Consider the following 15,982-nt stretch of genomic DNA (forward strand, 5'->3'; position numbering starts at 1 on the left):
CGCAAAGAGTCTGACGTGACAGCAACAAGGAACAAGATGCATGATCTCCCTTTCAATCTGACTTTCTACTTTTGTCACCAGCCAGCCAAAAGGACTTAGTGGGAATCCTGGGAGGCAGTGTGCTGTAAAGCGGCCCAGAGGGGTTCTGGAGTGAGACAGTGGGGTTCACATCCAGGGCTCATCACCTGCTAGAGGTGAGACGTTGGGGCCGTGCTGAGCGTGTCTAGGTTCACTTTCCTCATGGAGATTATGGTATCTGGTTCCCAGTGTTGTGGGAGGAGTAGATGAGAGATGAGATTAAGCCCGTCAGACAGCTAGCCCAGTGCCCAGGTGCACAGGAAGGGTTCCTTTTACTTTGCATGGAGTGTTTACCTCTGCTTTCCCTGCTGTCCATGGGTCCCCTACTCCCAGGGTGTCTTCCCTTTTCCCATCTCTGCTCTTCAAACCCCACCTCTTCTGGCAAGGGTCATTTTTGCCGCTTGCGTAGGAAAGCTTGTCTTAACCTACCCTTCCCACCTCCTTACCCACCAATGCCTTCTAGTACCTTGTTATTTAAACCTTGTGTTCAAGCAGCTAACCTCTGTCAGACTGAAAAGTCCCTGAGGCCAGGGGTGGATCTGCCTCCAGCAGGAGCAGAAAGGAACTCAGGTAAACACACTGAGAGCCAAGGGTAGGCTAGTCACATTTGGTATTGGAGCAGAGGTGAAGGCTAGGGCCCTGTGTCCCTCACAGAGGGAAGACAGACGCCAGGCTAAGTGCAGTCCTGTAGCCTGAATAAAGCCCCGCAGGAGTGTAGACGTTTCATTGTTATTATTGGTCAGTCGCTCAGTCCTCCGTCATGTCTGACTCTTTGCGACCCCATGGGCTGTAGCCTGCCAGGCTTCTCTGTCCATGGGATTTCTCAGGCAAGATTACTGGAGTGGGTTTTCATTTCCTCCAGTGGATCTTCCCAACCCAGGGATCAAACCCGTCTCTGATGTCTCCTGCATTGCAGGCAGATTCTTTACCATCTGAGCCACAGAGGTTTCATTCCTGTCTTCCTAACAAGTGCAGCATTTGTAGTCCTGGAGCAAGTAGCTGCTGGAGGAGGAACCAGATGAAGGCCTTTTCCCTCTGACCATAGATGGGGGTGTCTGTACAGAAGGAAGGGTGAGTGGATACTGGACACTGAAGGAGGCAGCCTCATAGGGTTAACACAGATACTGGGTTCAGCCTGCCCCATCCCTGCCCCCTGCCCCTGGCAACTTCCTGTGTTTCAGCAAGAGTTTGTTGCATTCGTTCCGCATTCAGGTGCCTCTTCCTCTTCTGCTCACCTGATAAGTCCTGCTGCTTACCCACCCTCTACTCAGGGGTTCCACTGCCCCCCTGGCAGCACAACTGCCCTCTCCTCCCTCCCTCTCCCAGTGGGTGATCTGGGAGGGCCACCTCCATTTTTTTTTTGGCTAGGGTGGTGTTTCAAAAGTGACTGCCATTAGGTGAAAAGACAAAGGGACAGAGGACTGCTAAAAGGAAGGAGTTAATCACATTTATTGATCAATGAGTAGGGTAAACAGAAAAGTCAATAGACCTAGGCCAAGTTGCCCCAGGTTGCTTCTGGTCTGGGCTCTGCTGGGCTCTGCGGAGAGAGGCAGAGGCAGTCTCTCTGGGTCAGTACCAGGAAGGAGCCAGTCCTGAGTCCTGGTGCTCAGGTCCCCCGAGTTGTTCTGTCCCGCTGGGCTACTGGTGGGAGGCATCAACCTGGGCCGTATCAGTCCTGGGGTCCCGCCCCATCGTTCTCTGTCAGCCTGGGCCTGGGCCCACATGGGGCAGGGCGCCCTGGACGAGAGGCGGGTGGAGGAGACCCTGGCTTGGTGCTGGGGAGTGCCCAAGCTGTGAGGAGGTATGAGCATGGCCAGGATCAGAGGCCCAGGTGAGAGTGGGTGGCGGGCCCGTGAGGTGCTCCCGAGCTCAGAGGATACAGTGTTCCTGGGCCTTCTCTCCCAAGTAAAAGCGGCTGAAGAGGAAGGGGCTCAGGTTGATGGTCTGGAAGTGGCCCTCCAGCACCATTTCAGCCACAGCCCGCCCCACGGCAGGGGCCTGCTGGAGCCCGTGGCCGCTGAAGCCCGTCGCAAAGTACATGTTGATGACAAGGGGGTGGGGGCCCACCACGCCGTTCTGGTCAAAGGTGTTGTAGTCGTAATAGCCAGCCCAGGCGCTCCGGACCTGCGGGGGCACAAGACGTGGGGCTCCTGGGAGGGCTGCCCATGCACCCCACCTCACTCCCGGTACCCTCTACCACCGCTGAGTGGGCCCACGGAATGGTCTGCAGCTGTTGTGAAGTGGAGGCCCCTGTTGCGTGGGGTGGCTGGCAGGCTCTGGGAGCGGGCCCAGACGCTCCAGGGTCATCTGTCCCTGTTCAGTTACCTTTAGAGTCTCAAAAGCTGGTACCCTCCGGGCCAAACGGGGCCACACCTTCTCCTGGAAGAAGTCGTAGTCCACTTCCAGGTTCCCTGGGTCTGGTTCCTCCTCCTGGTAGGGAGAGGTGGGGACGGGGCTGATGTTGTCCGGGACACAAGGGCAGATCCAGACGTCACCGACCTCTTTAGTCGGTCCCCTTGGTGGGTGGGAGCTGGGGGGAAAGAGACCCTAGTTCAAGCTAGAGGGGACTGTGGCATCAGTAGCCACGTGGGGCCCTCTAAGGAAGCCTGACTCCTGAGTGACACCCGCTCTCCATCTCCTGGCCAGCACCCGGACCCCACAGAGCTTACCTCTGCAGGGCTACAGCCGCCCAGGTAGTTGTTGCCTAATCCTTCCCGACGGAAATAGGCTCCACTGGGGTCTGCGACGAGCGGTGCCTCCAGGCCTGGCCCCTGGGGGCAGTGCCACAGGTACACATACCTGCCGCAACCAGCAGCATGAGAAGTGGTGAGAATAGTTACCCCCCTGCCCCAACCCTCCTGTCACCACCCTTGCAGAGCCCTGGGGCAGTCACCTTTTCCTCGGCTCCACGGGCAGCTTGGTGCCCTGCATGGTGCCCGGTGGCCCGTTCCCAACACCAGCCAGCTCTGCGACTTGCCCAGACCAGGCCCCTGCTGCATTGACCACTATGGCACATTCCACGGGCTGGAACTCCTGGCTGTGGTCCATCTTCACCTGAGGGCGCCAGAGAGGGAGGGGAGGGAGCTGTCCATTTCTTCCACAGCCTCGGTTTACCCATACCAGAAGTGGGTAGAAGATCAAAAGGACAGGCATGTGTAAAATAGCTAGCAAGTGGGAAGGGACTATATAACACAGGGAGCCCAGCTTGGCGTTTTGTGACAATCAGAGGAGTGGGATGGGAGAGGGGAGGAAGGGTCAAGAAAGCAGGAATATATATAATTATGACTGATTCACGTTGTTGTATGGCAGAACCAACACAACATGCTAAAGCAATTTTCCTCTATGAAAATTTAATCAAAATGCATAAACACAAAGACAGTCATGACCTTCATCACTCTGCACTTTGCTAAAGGAGGCTGGGAACTTACATGGGCCTCATGGATCCTTTTCAAAGTTACCTGCTCCCCACTGGCGGTCTCCATGTGGCTGGATGAAGAGATGAAACCTGCAGGAAAAAGGGAAGAAGATAAGTCCTTGAGGCCTTGAAGAGGAAGGAAATGGAGTGTCCACTGGTTCCATAAGGACAGAAAGCTGAAGGCTGGGAGGGAGCTGTCCCACAGGCCCTGAAGCCAACAGGGACAGGGCAGCTGGGACAAAGTTGGCCACAAAGGACAGGAGGATGCCAGAACTTCAAGCAGCTCATGAGTCATGGAAAAATCTGCTTAGGAGCTGGAGTTAGGATGCTCAGGACCAGACCCGGGGAGAAGCCCCCACTCCCTTTGCTCAGCCTGTGTATGCAGGCGAGACCCGGTGTGGGCTGGCCTCCCCGCCGGCAGAGGACACAAGCAGTGGGCACCGGGCCGCAGACTCACGTGTCACCTCTCCTTGGCAGAAAAGGACCCCCATGGACTGTAACTTTCGCCGAAGCCCCTGGAGCAGACACCAGGGGTCAAACCAACCCTCGTTCTCCAGCCCTGTGAGGAGAAAGAAGACTCGTGAAGGGGGCCTAGGACCCTCTTCTCTCGTTGTCTTTCCCACACCCCTTGACTCGTCTTCAGGGCTCGTGAGCTGGGGAATGTCACACTGACCGACTGCACCAGAGCTGGATCCTATGAAAGGACAGAGAGCTGGCCTGGCCCGGGGGGGTTCCTGCCGGCCAGGAGGGACGCCTTCCTCCTTGACTTGGCTGCGGGGTGCTGAGACTTCTAACTTGAGGTGCCCTTCAACCTCTGACCCCCTCTCCAAGCAAGGCTCACCGTATGATGCCAAAGCCACTCCCTCTGTGTTGATCCAGGGAAACTTTTTCTGAAGCTGCTCCGGAGACATCAGACAGACTTTGGCTCCTTCCTGCCTGGAGAAATGTGTGGGTCTGCACGTGTGTGCTCGATGAGAGTGGGAGTGGGGGTGGGGGTGGGGGTGGGGGTGGGGGTAGGGACAGGGAGAGAAGGGTGGGCCTGGCTCCACAGTCACCTCACCCACATCACTGCTCCTCGCTGCCTAGTCAAGACTCTTCAGCCTCTGCCCTCCCTTTCCATTCTGACACCCTAGACTCCCTTTGGCTACACCAAGCCCCCTGCCACCCCCTAACTGTTCCCTGTGCTTTCACAACAGGGAGGGTCACTCTGTTCTGCTCGAGGGGCCCTCCCCATCCACCTTCCAGTACAGTCCTGCTCACCACACCACTGTCCCCTCTGTGACCCTAATGCCCAAAGGCAGCACCGCGGGTGCCAAAAAGACACACTCATGAGCTGGACAAGGCAGTCTGGTTCAAATCCTGGCGCCACCACCTACTAGCTCCGGGTGCCTCAGCTTCCCCACGTGGGAAATGGGGATGTTCTGACAACTAAATGAGTTAATATTTGTAATGCATTTAGGACATGACCTGATGTCACTAGTGAATATCATGGAACCATCTGGTGAAGATGCCCACTCTTGACTGGCTGGTCATGAGACCCCATAGCCTTTGACACAAGTCCCCGTAAAGCCTACGAGGTCTACTCTCTGGCTGCTAGAGAAAATACTTGTGGATTTGTGGGACTTAGTAGGAGGGGTGTGTCCTGGGGGGTTCTCATCGCCTGGGAATTTAGGAACCACTGTGACAGCGGCTGTCCATTTCTGGATACAGCACTTAGTACGGGACACTGGAGGTCTGCCCGTGTCCATCTTCCTGACAGACTGAGTTCCTAGGGAGCAGGGCCTGTCTCATCAGCTCTTTCACCCTGGCTTCTAAAGTGAGTCAGAGGGCGGCTAAGATGCAGTGCGGAGGCTGCGCCAGGCACCCACCTCTGCATTTTCACATTGCGTTCCATGATCGCAGCCCCGTCCTCAGAAGCCAGAAGGAGGTAACCGGAGGGGCTGAACTGGAGGTCCAGGGGAGGGTCATCGACCACCGCCAAGTACTCCTGTGTGCAAAGAAAAGCTCGTCCAAGAAACTGACTTCAAGAGTGGGACTTCCCTGGTGTCCAAAGGCTAAGACTCTGAGCTCCCAAGACAGGGGGCCCAGGTTCAATCCCTGGTCACGGAACTAGATTCCACATGCTGCAACTAGAGATCCCACAAGCTGTAACTAGAGATGCTGCATGATGCAACAACGAGCAAAGATTCTGCATGCTGCAACTAAGACCCAGTGCAGCCAAATAAATAAATATTTAAAAAAAAAAAAAAGAAGGGAGAGGGAGCTTTTCTGGCTTTCTCACCACAACCCTCGGCTCAGTGCCCTGACCCAGAGAAAAGCCGCCTCCAGGCACTGCCAATGGGAAGAAAACCAGCATTTCCAACTCCTAGCTGGCCGGTCTCCCCCCGCCAGCCGGGCTGCCCCCCTCTCTGGGCTAAAGGAGGGGTCGCCACCCACACCCCCCCAGTCTCACATTTATGTTCCGTAGAAATTCAGCCGAAAAGAGGGAGAGCTGGACGTTCTCCGGCAACGAGAACTGCTGGCGAATCCCGCCCACGGAGAGCACGGTGGAGGCCCGGGCATACTGCGGAGACGAGAGATGGTGAGGCGGGCCCTGTCCCTCGTGAGCAAAATACTGTCATGAAGGGTGAGAGTCACATGCCCAAAGCTGAAGCGGAGTCCTACCTTCAGGTTTTATAATGTAAGAGGAGCTGAAGTGAACAAACCCAAATGAAGGCAGTGAGCACAATGGTCATTAAAATCCTTATTAGGATAGGTACAGAGCAGAGGGTCAGTCACCAAAGGGCGGGACACCCTCATACAAAATGTTACAAAATGGTAATGGCCCTGAAGTCCAAGGCTGGAGACTGACATTTGGTTCTACTAACTGGGAAATAGAGGGACATGGCCAGTGGAGCAAGACCTGTGACTAGCCAGCAGTGGTAAACAGGAACAATTAAAGCACAAAAACCTCAGAAGCAATGAGGCCTGCAAGGGGGTTGTAATAACCGTTTGCGCTGATTACAGCTGGAATGCAGGCCAGACCTCTGCGATCTCAAAACACACATTGTGAAATTTGCTTTCAAAACCAAAACCTTATTGTCAAGGTCACTAGATTGAGGAAGAACCTTGGGCTGTTTCACAACAAGGGCCAAAGTCCTGTCCCTTCAGAGATTTCAGCCTTTCTTCTCCCCTGCCCCTGACTCTTAAGTCGTCTGATTCTGCCCCACCCCAGACCTCACCGTGTGGTCCCGCTCCACCACCAGCACCTGAATGGCACCTCGCTGCTTCTCCAACCTCTTCAGCCAGTAGGCCACGGACAGGCCAAGCACCCCACCCCCTACAATCAGCACATCTGAGCGTTCGGGGGGCAGGTGGCTGGTGTCATACAGTGCGCTCCAAGCCCCGCCAGGGAAGATGGACTGGATCTTCTTCTTGATCTCCGACACCTTTCCATCCCAGTCTGTGGGACGCAGTTATGGTCAGAGAGGGCCATGCATCTCCTTTCCAAGACGTGGGGTGGGGTGTGTGTGTGCTGTGGTTAGAGGATGGGCACAGGAAAAGGTGGGCTAAACTGACACTGAGTTTTCAGTCCTCACAAGGTCAGCTGGCACCCAGCAGCATTCCACAGCTTTGCCTCATGGTCTCTGTGCCCGAGTCTCACCTCCTTTGAGTGCATTATACCTAGCACTGCAAGATTCAGCTTCCTGAAATGAACACTCGCTACTCTCTCCCTAGGCCAGGGGACTTACACATTTGTCTCCTGGGCTTCTGGACCAATAGGTCCTGGCACATCTAGAGTGCACAAGGCCCTCAGAAGCATGGACCTCTGAGTGGCACCTTCTCCTGGATATTCATCACCATCAGCAAATCTACACTCATGTCCTGTCTGCTATCAAGTTCTTATGACTTTGCCTCTTAAATATCTCTCCAATCTGTCCCCTTTTTTTCCTCATCTCTACCACCACTGCACTGGACCAAACCACGATGATGTCTTTTCCACGAAGGCTGTTAAGAGCTCCCATTTCCACTCATTCTCCTCATCCTACCCCCAACTTCTTTCCTCTGTCACAGCTTTGTTGTTGTTGTTCAATAGCTAAGTCGTGTCCGACTCTTTGCGACCCCATGGACTGAAGCACGCCAGGCCTCCCTGTGCATCACCAACTCCCAGAGCATGCTCAAATTCATGTCCACTGAGTTGGTGATGCTATCCAACCATCTAATCCTGTCGCCTCTTTCTGCTCCTGCCTTCAATTTTTCCCAGCATCAGGGTCTTTTCCAATGAGTCTATCACAGCTAGAATGACCTCTTCTGAACATTAATCTAATCACTCTTTTGCTTAGAACCTTCCATGGCTTTCCATCTCTCTAAGGATAAAGGTTCAAAATCTTTCACATGGTCTGTGAGACACTGCCCGATCTAGCTCTTGTTCACCTTGTCTTCCCAGAACCCTCCAACCTCACCCCTTTGTTTCTGCCACAGAGGACCCACACAGGTGTTCTCTCTGCTTTGAAACTCTGCGCCCACTTCTTTGCCCAGTTAACTCCTTAGTTCCTTTAGATCTCAGCTTGGTTATCATTTTCTCAGGGATGCCTTTCCTGACCTCCCCTAAACTATGCCAATTTCTCCTGTTACTATCTCCTAGCTATCTCATAGCTCAGTGAACTGTTCTTTTGCAACATGCAGCACACTTGCAACTTTGAACTCATTTTTAATTGCTTCACACTGTGCTATGTCTACCTTCTCCACCAAATCTCCAGCCTAGCACAGTACCTGGCACATCCTAAGTGCTCAATAAATGCCTTGAATACACGATTCTTCTTGTCTTTCACACCAAGCTCATAAATCTCCAAGTCTTCTGTCACTGTCTCCAGTTCCAAGTTCAAACTCTTCTCAGCATTCGAGTCTTTCTTTGATCTGGACTTAACCTTACCCATCATTTCATACTACTACTCAACTCTCTATCCAGATGGCCTTTGCTAATTCCTTGCAGGAAAACGATACTTTTTCCTAACCTTTGCTCAGTTCTCCAGAACCTGGAACTCACACTTTCCTTGGGCCAGTAAACATCATCTTTCAAGGCTGATCTCAGTTCCCACCTGCTCCTTGTATGGCTACCAACACTGGCAGTGCAGGGCATCGTCCCAGTTGGCTTCTCTTCAGTTTTCAACTGGTCTACGAAGCTTTCCCTCTCCAGCTACACCTCAGACACCTCCAGGACATGTATCGAATCCTCTCTTTCTTTTCTTTTGTCCTCACGGCCACAAAACAGCATCCTGCATGCGAGCAGGACTTCATTAATTTCTGTGCAACCAATGAGTCAGCCTGGCTGCTATTCTGGTGGCAAACTCTGGCATAGAATGATGTGGGATATGTGACCTGAGAAGGGCAACTCTGGGATCCATACCCCTGTCCAGGCTCTACAAGCTCCGGCAGGCAAGGTTACCCCCTACTCCGAGCGACCCACACTGTCTTCCCAGCGTGGGCCAGGATTCTGAGTCCTGAAGGTCACAAGGCTGGAGACTGGGGACACCCCAGAACCACGATACCCTCCGCTGCCCTCAACTTTACCCAGAGTAGAGCCTCCTCTGTATGTGCCTAGTCCCCGTCCGGAGAGGCACGGGTCCAGGCGGAGCCGCAGCGCCCTCCGAAGCATGGCCCTGCTGCTCCTGGCCGTTAGGCGAGCAGCACCCTACCCGGGTACAATCCCAGCTTGCAGTCACCGCTACGCGCCGCCAGTCGTTCATTCGAGCACTCCCATTGGCCAGCGACTCCTCCAGGCCCCGCCCCTTCACCCTATAGGCGGTCGTCCCCTACTGTGACATGCTGAGAGCCCCTCCCAGGCCCGCCCCCACTCTCTATTGGCCAGCCTGGAGTCTACGTCAGTCATGCGCGCCCATGGGCGGAGCCGGGGAGGGATCCGGGAGGTGTTGAGCGGAAGTGCAGCTGCGCCGGCTTCCGGGGCCGTTGGTGTGACGTGTCCCGCGCTTGGCGCAGCAGGAAGCGGCGGCGATCGAGGCCTGAGTTCCCGGCGCCGGCTCCGGCTCCTTTCCCGCTGCCGCCATGCTCGACTTCTTCACCATTTTTTCCAAAGGCGGGCTCGTTCTCTGGTGCTTTCAGGGCGTGAGCGACTCATGCACCGGGCCCGTTAACGCGTTAATTCGTTCCGTGCTGCTGCAGGTACCGCCCCCGCGGGATCAGAACTCCAGGCTCGTCCCTCTCCCCCTGACCCGACCCCTAGAATTCCCCCTCGACTGATCCCGGGCCTCCCTCTCACCCTGTCGGCCCACCTCACACTGGCCGCTCGCTCGTAGCCGGGACTCCACTTCTTTCTCCCGCCCCCATCAGACCATCCCGCAACTTTGCGATGTCCCCTCCCCCCTCCGCTTTCTGGGACTCTGGCCGGATTCCGTAGTGTGTTGAGATCTCCCTTCGTTCCCCTCTTTCGCTGTCAGCGGCTTGGTTTTCTGTTGTCGCAAAGGCTGGATGAGATAAAGGTTGAAAGAACGTCTTTTAAGAAGTGTAGATAGTGTCCGGCTGCCGGCAAACATGATTGTTTACATGAGGACTCCCTTCTCGCTCGCACATGTCGGTCCCTACCACCTTTCCCCTCCTTCCCCTCAGCTGGGTGTCTACACTTTTCTCCCAGGTGGAATGCTGGAGAGCAGTGCCCCTGAATCTTTTGGCCCTGGCGGGCAGGTTTGAGATTAGGGGAATGTCTGATTCCTTCCCGAAGGCAGTCCTGGAGGGGCCCAACTCCAGGTGTTTGAGGGGACAGTCTGAACTCTGAGATATACTCTTTTTCCAGGAGAGAGGAGGTAACAACTCCTTCACCCATGAGGCACTCACTCTCAAGTATAAACTGGACAACCAGTTTGAGTTGGTGTTTGTGGTAAGTGAGGGTATTTTAGAGGGGTAACGATTACATTCACAGGCAGTCCTGATGATTCAGAAAATCCTGATTAATTACACCTAGTGTCTACGATGACCTAACTGAGAAAACAAGGAGGGTGGAGGGAAAAAGGGAAGCCGCTCTTGGGTCCAGTCAGAGGGCTTGGCTGCTCCTCAGGTCAGGGAAACCGGCCAGGGGGCTGAGCCAGTCCCTGGAGGCCTGGGTCAAGTTGGCTTCCCTCTGTTCTGGGTCGGCATGTAAGCAGATCTGCTGGCTCTGTTCCTTTCCCTGAACAGGTAGGTTTTCAGAAGATCCTAACACTGACGTATGTGGACAAGTTGATAGACGACGTTCACCGGCTGTTCCGAGACAAGTACCGCACTGAGATCCAGCAGCAGAGCGCCTTAAGTCTATTGAATGGCACTTTTGATTTCCAAAATGACTTTCTGCGGCTCCTTCGGTGAGAGGCCTCCCCTCTCCAAAATCAGTTTCTGAGACTTGGCGAGTTACCTTCCTTCCCAAGGGTGGGTCAAGGGTAGTACGCTGTGGGTTGAAAATGACTCCTGAGTTGGCTTCCCAATTCTGATTGCCTTCTTGGTGTGAGGGCCCTTCCCCTGGATTTAGACTGTCCACTTTTTCTCTTTGGGCTTCCCTGGTGGCTCAGATGGTAAAGAATACCTGCAGTGTGGGAGATCCAGGTTTGATCCCTGGCTTGGAAAGATCCCTGGAGAAGGAAATGGCAACCCACTCTAAAATTCTTGCCTGGAGAATCCCATGGACAGAGGAGCCTGGTCGGCTAGTGCCCATTGGGTTGCATAGAGTCAGACACGACGGAAGCGACTTAGCATGAACTTTTCTCTTCAGTGAAGCAGAGGAGAGCAGTAAGATCCGTGCTCCCACTACCATGAAGAAATTTGAAGATTCTGAAAAGGCCAAGAAACCTGTGAGATCCATGATTGAGACACGTGGTGAAAAGCCTAAGGAAAAAGCCAAGAATAACAAAAAAAACAAGGGGGCCAAGAAGGAAGGTGAGTTTGAACTTGGACACCCAGGACCTCCTGGGCACTGAAGTGGTTCCCTGTCCTTCCCTTTGTCATTGTTTGCTTCCCTGGCTCAGGGGCCCACCACCCTCATCATTGACCCCAGTCTTAGTGATCCCCCAGGTGTTTCTTCGTAGTTTTCTCTGAATGATTTGGGAGGCTTTTCCCCATTTGTCTATTTTGTTGGAATTTGGTCTTTTTTTTTTCAGTGAGTTTTCTCCTTGACAGGTTCTGATGGCCCTCTGGCTACTAGCAAAGCAGCCCCCGCAGAAAAGTCAGGTCTCCCAGTAGGACCTGAGAACGGGGAGGAACTTTCCAAAGAGGAGCAGATCCGCAGGAAGCGGGAAGAGTTCATTCAGAAGCATGGGAGGGGTCTGGAGAAGTCCGGGTGAGCAGCCCAGCTTTGCCCTAAGCTTTTGCTATCCAGACACGTTGGGGGTGAGGGAATCCTTGTCTCTGAGGTGGGTGCTGCCTCTCCTGCTTCTCCACCGTAACCCTCTGTACTGTAACCCTTCACAGCAAGTCCAGTAAGTCAGATGCTCCCAAGGAGAAGGGCAAAAAGGCACCCCGGGTGTGGGCACTGGGAGGCTCTGCTAACAAGGAAGTTCTGGACTACAGCACTCCCACCACCAACGGAGCCCCCGAAGTGGCCCCGCCCGAGGACATCAACTTGGTAAGAGGTAGCAGGGGCCAGAGTGAGGGTTACTGGTAATAAGAAGCAGGGGAGATGAGGAGGGCAGTACCCTTGATTTCTTGGAGCCAGAGGGCGGGTTACATTTGGAGCTTCTGGAGTCAAAGGGGCAGAGCAGTTTAAGACAGGGTCACTCTAGGCTTCCCTCCCTGCCTGATCATAGTGTTCCTGATCCATCCTTTCTTCCTCTCCCCACACCCTCCAGATTCGAGGGACTGGGCCCGGGAGGCAGCTTCAGGATCTGGACTGCAGCAGCTCAGATGATGAAGGAGCTGCTCAGAATGCCACCAAACCTAGGTATGGGATTCCAGGTGGTGGGCGGTGGGTATGGCTCCATAAGGGATAGGACTTGCCGGCTGCCTGCTGGCTTTCTGTGCATCTGTGGTTTTCTGTGCCTGCAGTGCTACCAAGGGGACTCTGGGTGGCATGTTTGGGATGCTGAAGGGCCTTGTGGGTTCCAAGAGCTTGACTCGTGAAGACATGGAATCTGTGCTGGACAAGATGCGTGACCATCTCATTGGTGAGTCAGGACAGGGTGGACTCATGTCTCTGGGGTAAGGATGGTGGGGTAGAAGGGCTGTACCATGGAGGTCGTTCACTCCTGCCGGGGCACTCACCCCACACTTGTCCCCCTCCTTAGCTAAGAATGTGGCAGCAGACATTGCAGTCCAGCTCTGTGAATCCGTGGCCAACAAGTTGGAAGGGAAGGTGATGGGGACGTTCAGCAGTAAGTATCCCCAGACCCAGAAGTGCTTGGGTAGAGGTGAAGTCACCACCATTCTTATTAGGTGCGTGACTTTTGACAAACTTAACTTCTAAATCTCTGTTGTTTCACTTAGACTTCAGGTGTTCATGACATCTAACTTGAGAGGATTTGAATAAATTACTTGTCAGGTGCTTAGGGCTGTCAGATACGGTGTGGATTCCTGGGCAGGATCCTAGTTCCCTTTAGCTCAGCAAGATGCCAGGTGTTCGGAGCACCTGACTTGGGCTTCACGGGTATACCCCCCTGCCCTGCCCCCAGCGGTGACTTCCACGGTAAAGCAAGCTCTGCAGGAGTCCTTGGTGCAGATTCTACAGCCTCAGCGCCGCGTAGACATGCTCCGGGACATCATGGATGCCCAGCGTCATCAGCGCCCGTACGTGGTCACTTTCTGTGGTGTGAACGGCGTAGGGAAGTCTACCAACCTTGCCAAGGTCAGTACGGTTCCCTAGCCTGCCTCTGACGTTTCTTCCACTTTTTACTTCTCTGCTGCTCTGGGGCTGGGTGACAGTTTTGCGTCTTTTGCAGATCTCCTTCTGGCTGTTAGAGAACGGCTTCAGTGTCCTCATCGCTGCCTGTGACACATTTCGTGCCGGGGCTGTAGAGCAGCTGCGGACGCACACCCGGCGGCTGAGCGCCCTGCACCCCCCTGAGAACCATGGCGGCCGCACCATGGTGCAGCTGTTTGAGAAGGGCTACGGCAAGGATGCTGCTGGCATTGCCATGGAGGCCATTGCCTTTGGTACAGTGCACAGGAAGTGGGGAGCTTGTGTGGGCCCCTTTGCTCCGGGGGTTCTCTTGGAACTTGCAGAGGACCAGGGTTACCCTACCACCAACTTTCTGCTCAGTAACAGCTCAGAATTAGTGATGTGCCATGCCATGCTCTGCTCTGGGGTTAACACGTGTAGTTGCAGACAAACCTCATATATTCGTTTTGTTACCTCAATATTTGGTCACCTTTATCCTCCTGCTGGGGCCTCCCAGGTGTAGCTCAGTGGTAAAGAATCTGCCTGCCAATGCAGGGAGACATAAGAGATGCAGGTTCCAGCCCTGGGTCGGGAAGATCTCCTGCAGGAGGAAATGCAACCCACTCTAGTATTCTTGCCTGGGAAATTCCATGGACAGAGGAGCCTGCCAGGCTACAGTCCACAGAGTTGCAGAGTCAGACACAACTGAGTGCACACGCACACACCCGCCTCCCCTCCTTTCCCTAAATATGCTTAATGACAGTGGAAATTGTTTCTTACATTACCTTGTAACTTGACTCAGAACCTAAGGAAATAAACAGGCAGACTTTTAATAGAGCCAGTTTAGGACCTGTTGAGAGGAAGCTGGAAATGAGTGTTAACAGTCCAGGAGTTTTGAGTTGACCGCTTTTTTCTTTCTAGCACGTAACCAAGGCTTTGATGTGGTGCTGGTGGACACAGCTGGCCGCATGCAAGACAACGCTCCCCTGATGACTGCCCTGGCCAAGCTCATCACTGTCAACACACCCGACCTGGTGCTGTTTGTAGGGGAGGCCTTAGTAGGCAACGAGGCCGTGGACCAGCTGGTGAGGGCTCAGGCCTGGTTCTCTTCCCAAACTCAGCTCTGGCCAGTTAGGTGTGTTATATTTATATCATGTTTATCCTTTCAGGTCAAGTTCAACAGAGCCTTGGCTGACCATTCTATGGCCCAGACACCACGGCTCATCGATGGCATTGTCCTTACCAAATTTGATACCATTGATGACAAGGTAAACGTGGACGACACAGCAAAGTGGGACCAGGAGGGGGAATGGCCATCCTTCACAGGGGAGCAGAGGCTGTAAGGGCACACGGGTTCCAGAGCCTCCTGTTGTTGAGGGAGTGAAAAGGGAGGGTCCAGAGATGACTGGGTATCCTCTCTGCTTCAGGTGGGAGCTGCGATTTCTATGACCTACATCACAAGCAAACCTATCGTCTTCGTGGGCACTGGCCAGACCTACTGTGACTTACGCAGTCTAAACGCCAAGGCTGTGGTGGCTGCTCTCATGAAGGCTTAATGTGGTTCTTGCCTGATACCAAATCACCGCTTCCCCCAAAGTCCCCATCCCCGTATCAAGAATGTGCTTTAGAGTATGTGAGCAACTTGTCTTCAGTGTAGTTCAAAGGCAGAGTGAGAGGGGCTCCAGGGCCTGCAGCCCCTCCTAACCCCACTCAGTTCAGCCCAGCCTCCACCTGCAAGGAGGGCCTAATCATGTTACAGTCACTGCCCACTACCCACCCCACCCCCATGCTCTTACCCCTTCCTAATCTGGCAGGCATCCCTCACTCTGCCTACAGACGTGGTCTCATTACAGCTTTGACCAACGGTTAGAAGATCCAACGCCAGAGCTCTGCTAGTTAAGTGTGGTCATGGGACGTCCGAGCATCGTCCCCCGCTCCATTAGAGAAGAGGCTTGAGAGCCTGCCCTGGGTCTTGATGGCCCCTCTCCGTAGGATACACAGCATTCAGGTCCGCAGGGCCAGGATAACACCCCCAGACTGTGGCAGTGTATGGCCTCTTCTTAATTGCTGCTAATTTGATGATCCCTTTCCCTTTTCGCCAAAGCCTCAGCGAGGCCAGGGTGATGTGTTACAGATGAATGAGAGGGGTCCCCGCCTCCCACTTAGAAGTAAAGGGAGCTGCGCCGCAGTGTTACATCGGGCTTCTCAGCCTCCAAGACCGCTTCCCACTTCCAGAATCCACACGTAACTTTGCATGTTCCCCTTCCCAGGAGAAAACCAACTGTCAGAAGGGGTACGTGTTGCCCCCTTGCCCTTCTGCTCCCGAGCGGATCCTGGCTCCTCCTCCTCCTCTACAGTGCCTGGTAGACAAGTGCTACGTTGAAGAATACAGACCTTGTTAAGACTTGTCCTGTAGCTTGGTATTACAGATGTGCTATTAGTGCAATAAGGTGAAGGCTGTCTGCCCAGAGAAATACATAATTTATATGAGAAAATAAATTTCATAAGTAAATTGCCTTTTAGGTCTTGGAGTCATTTTATAGAGGATTCACAACTAAAATCCTACAGCACACTAACTAGAGTTTTAGGGTACACGGCAGGAAGGGAAATGGGAATTGATAATGTTGAGTAATCAGGTGAAAATCAGCACTTGTCCC

The 15,982-nt window shown here is 53.9% G+C and overlaps 2 protein-coding genes across 31 annotated transcripts; one reads left to right on the plus strand and one right to left on the minus strand.

Moving 5' to 3' along the window:
• Positions 1-1,509: 1,509 nt before the first annotated feature.
• Positions 1,510-9,804, minus strand: FOXRED1 (FAD dependent oxidoreductase domain containing 1). Of its 29 annotated transcripts, XM_081534999.1 has the most exons (13): positions 9,044-9,193; positions 8,572-8,748; positions 6,715-6,935; positions 6,158-6,183; positions 5,946-6,056; positions 5,362-5,480; positions 4,335-4,425; positions 3,951-4,052; positions 3,507-3,583; positions 2,972-3,132; positions 2,748-2,877; positions 2,404-2,508; positions 1,510-2,202 (listed from the first exon to the last, which is right to left on the minus strand). In XM_081534999.1, the coding sequence occupies exons 7-13, from the start codon at positions 4,402-4,404 to the stop codon at positions 1,948-1,950; spliced, it is 900 nt and encodes a 299-aa protein (XP_081391125.1). In that variant the 5' UTR covers positions 4,405-4,425; positions 5,362-5,480; positions 5,946-6,056; positions 6,158-6,183; positions 6,715-6,935; positions 8,572-8,748; positions 9,044-9,193; the 3' UTR covers positions 1,510-1,947. The 29 variants fall into 29 exon arrangements, with proteins under 29 accessions (XP_081391125.1, XP_081391123.1, XP_081391112.1 ...); XM_081534997.1 differs by lacking the exon at positions 8,572-8,748; XM_081534986.1 differs by lacking the exon at positions 8,572-8,748 and having other exon boundaries at positions 4,335-4,429.
• Positions 9,466-15,842, plus strand: SRPRA (SRP receptor subunit alpha). 2 transcript variants are annotated; one of them, XM_081534970.1, is made up of 14 exons: positions 9,466-9,652; positions 10,281-10,364; positions 10,661-10,824; positions 11,229-11,392; positions 11,633-11,792; positions 11,924-12,077; positions 12,301-12,392; positions 12,497-12,615; positions 12,736-12,822; positions 13,120-13,292; positions 13,387-13,600; positions 14,247-14,410; positions 14,495-14,593; positions 14,753-15,842. In XM_081534970.1, the coding sequence occupies exons 1-14, from the start codon at positions 9,536-9,538 to the stop codon at positions 14,879-14,881; spliced, it is 1,920 nt and encodes a 639-aa protein (XP_081391096.1). In that variant the 5' UTR covers positions 9,466-9,535; the 3' UTR covers positions 14,882-15,842. The 2 variants fall into 2 exon arrangements, with proteins under 2 accessions (XP_081391096.1, XP_081391097.1); XM_081534971.1 differs by lacking the exon at positions 10,281-10,364.
• The last annotated feature ends 140 nt before the right edge of the window (positions 15,843-15,982 follow it).

The sequence above is a fragment of the Giraffa tippelskirchi genome, chromosome 10 (genome assembly GCF_054371585.1).
Source record: "Giraffa tippelskirchi isolate mGirTip1 chromosome 10, T2T-mGirTip1v1.2.pri, whole genome shotgun sequence".
Classification (NCBI taxonomy): domain Eukaryota; kingdom Metazoa; phylum Chordata; class Mammalia; order Artiodactyla; family Giraffidae; genus Giraffa; species Giraffa tippelskirchi.

Excerpts from the sequence above, each read along its gene's own strand:
- FOXRED1 (XM_081534972.1), bottom strand. The coding sequence starts at position 9,128 with ATGCTTCGGAGGGCGCTGCGGCTCCGCCTGGACCCGTGCCTCTCCGGA. Across the intron at positions 4,430-5,361 it reads CGCAATGTGAAAATGCAGAG|GCAGGAAGGAGCCAAAGTCT; the intron begins GTGGGTGCCTGG and ends ACATTTCTCCAG. Across the intron at positions 2,203-2,403 it reads CAGCTTTTGAGACTCTAAAG|GTCCGGAGCGCCTGGGCTGG; the intron begins GTAACTGAACAG and ends GTGCCCCCGCAG.
- SRPRA (XM_081534970.1), top strand. The coding sequence starts at position 9,536 with ATGCTCGACTTCTTCACCATTTTTTCCAAAGGCGGGCTCGTTCTCTGG. Across the intron at positions 12,616-12,735 it reads GATGCGTGACCATCTCATTG|CTAAGAATGTGGCAGCAGAC; the intron begins GTGAGTCAGGAC and ends CCCCCTCCTTAG. Across the intron at positions 13,293-13,386 it reads AGTCTACCAACCTTGCCAAG|ATCTCCTTCTGGCTGTTAGA; the intron begins GTCAGTACGGTT and ends CGTCTTTTGCAG.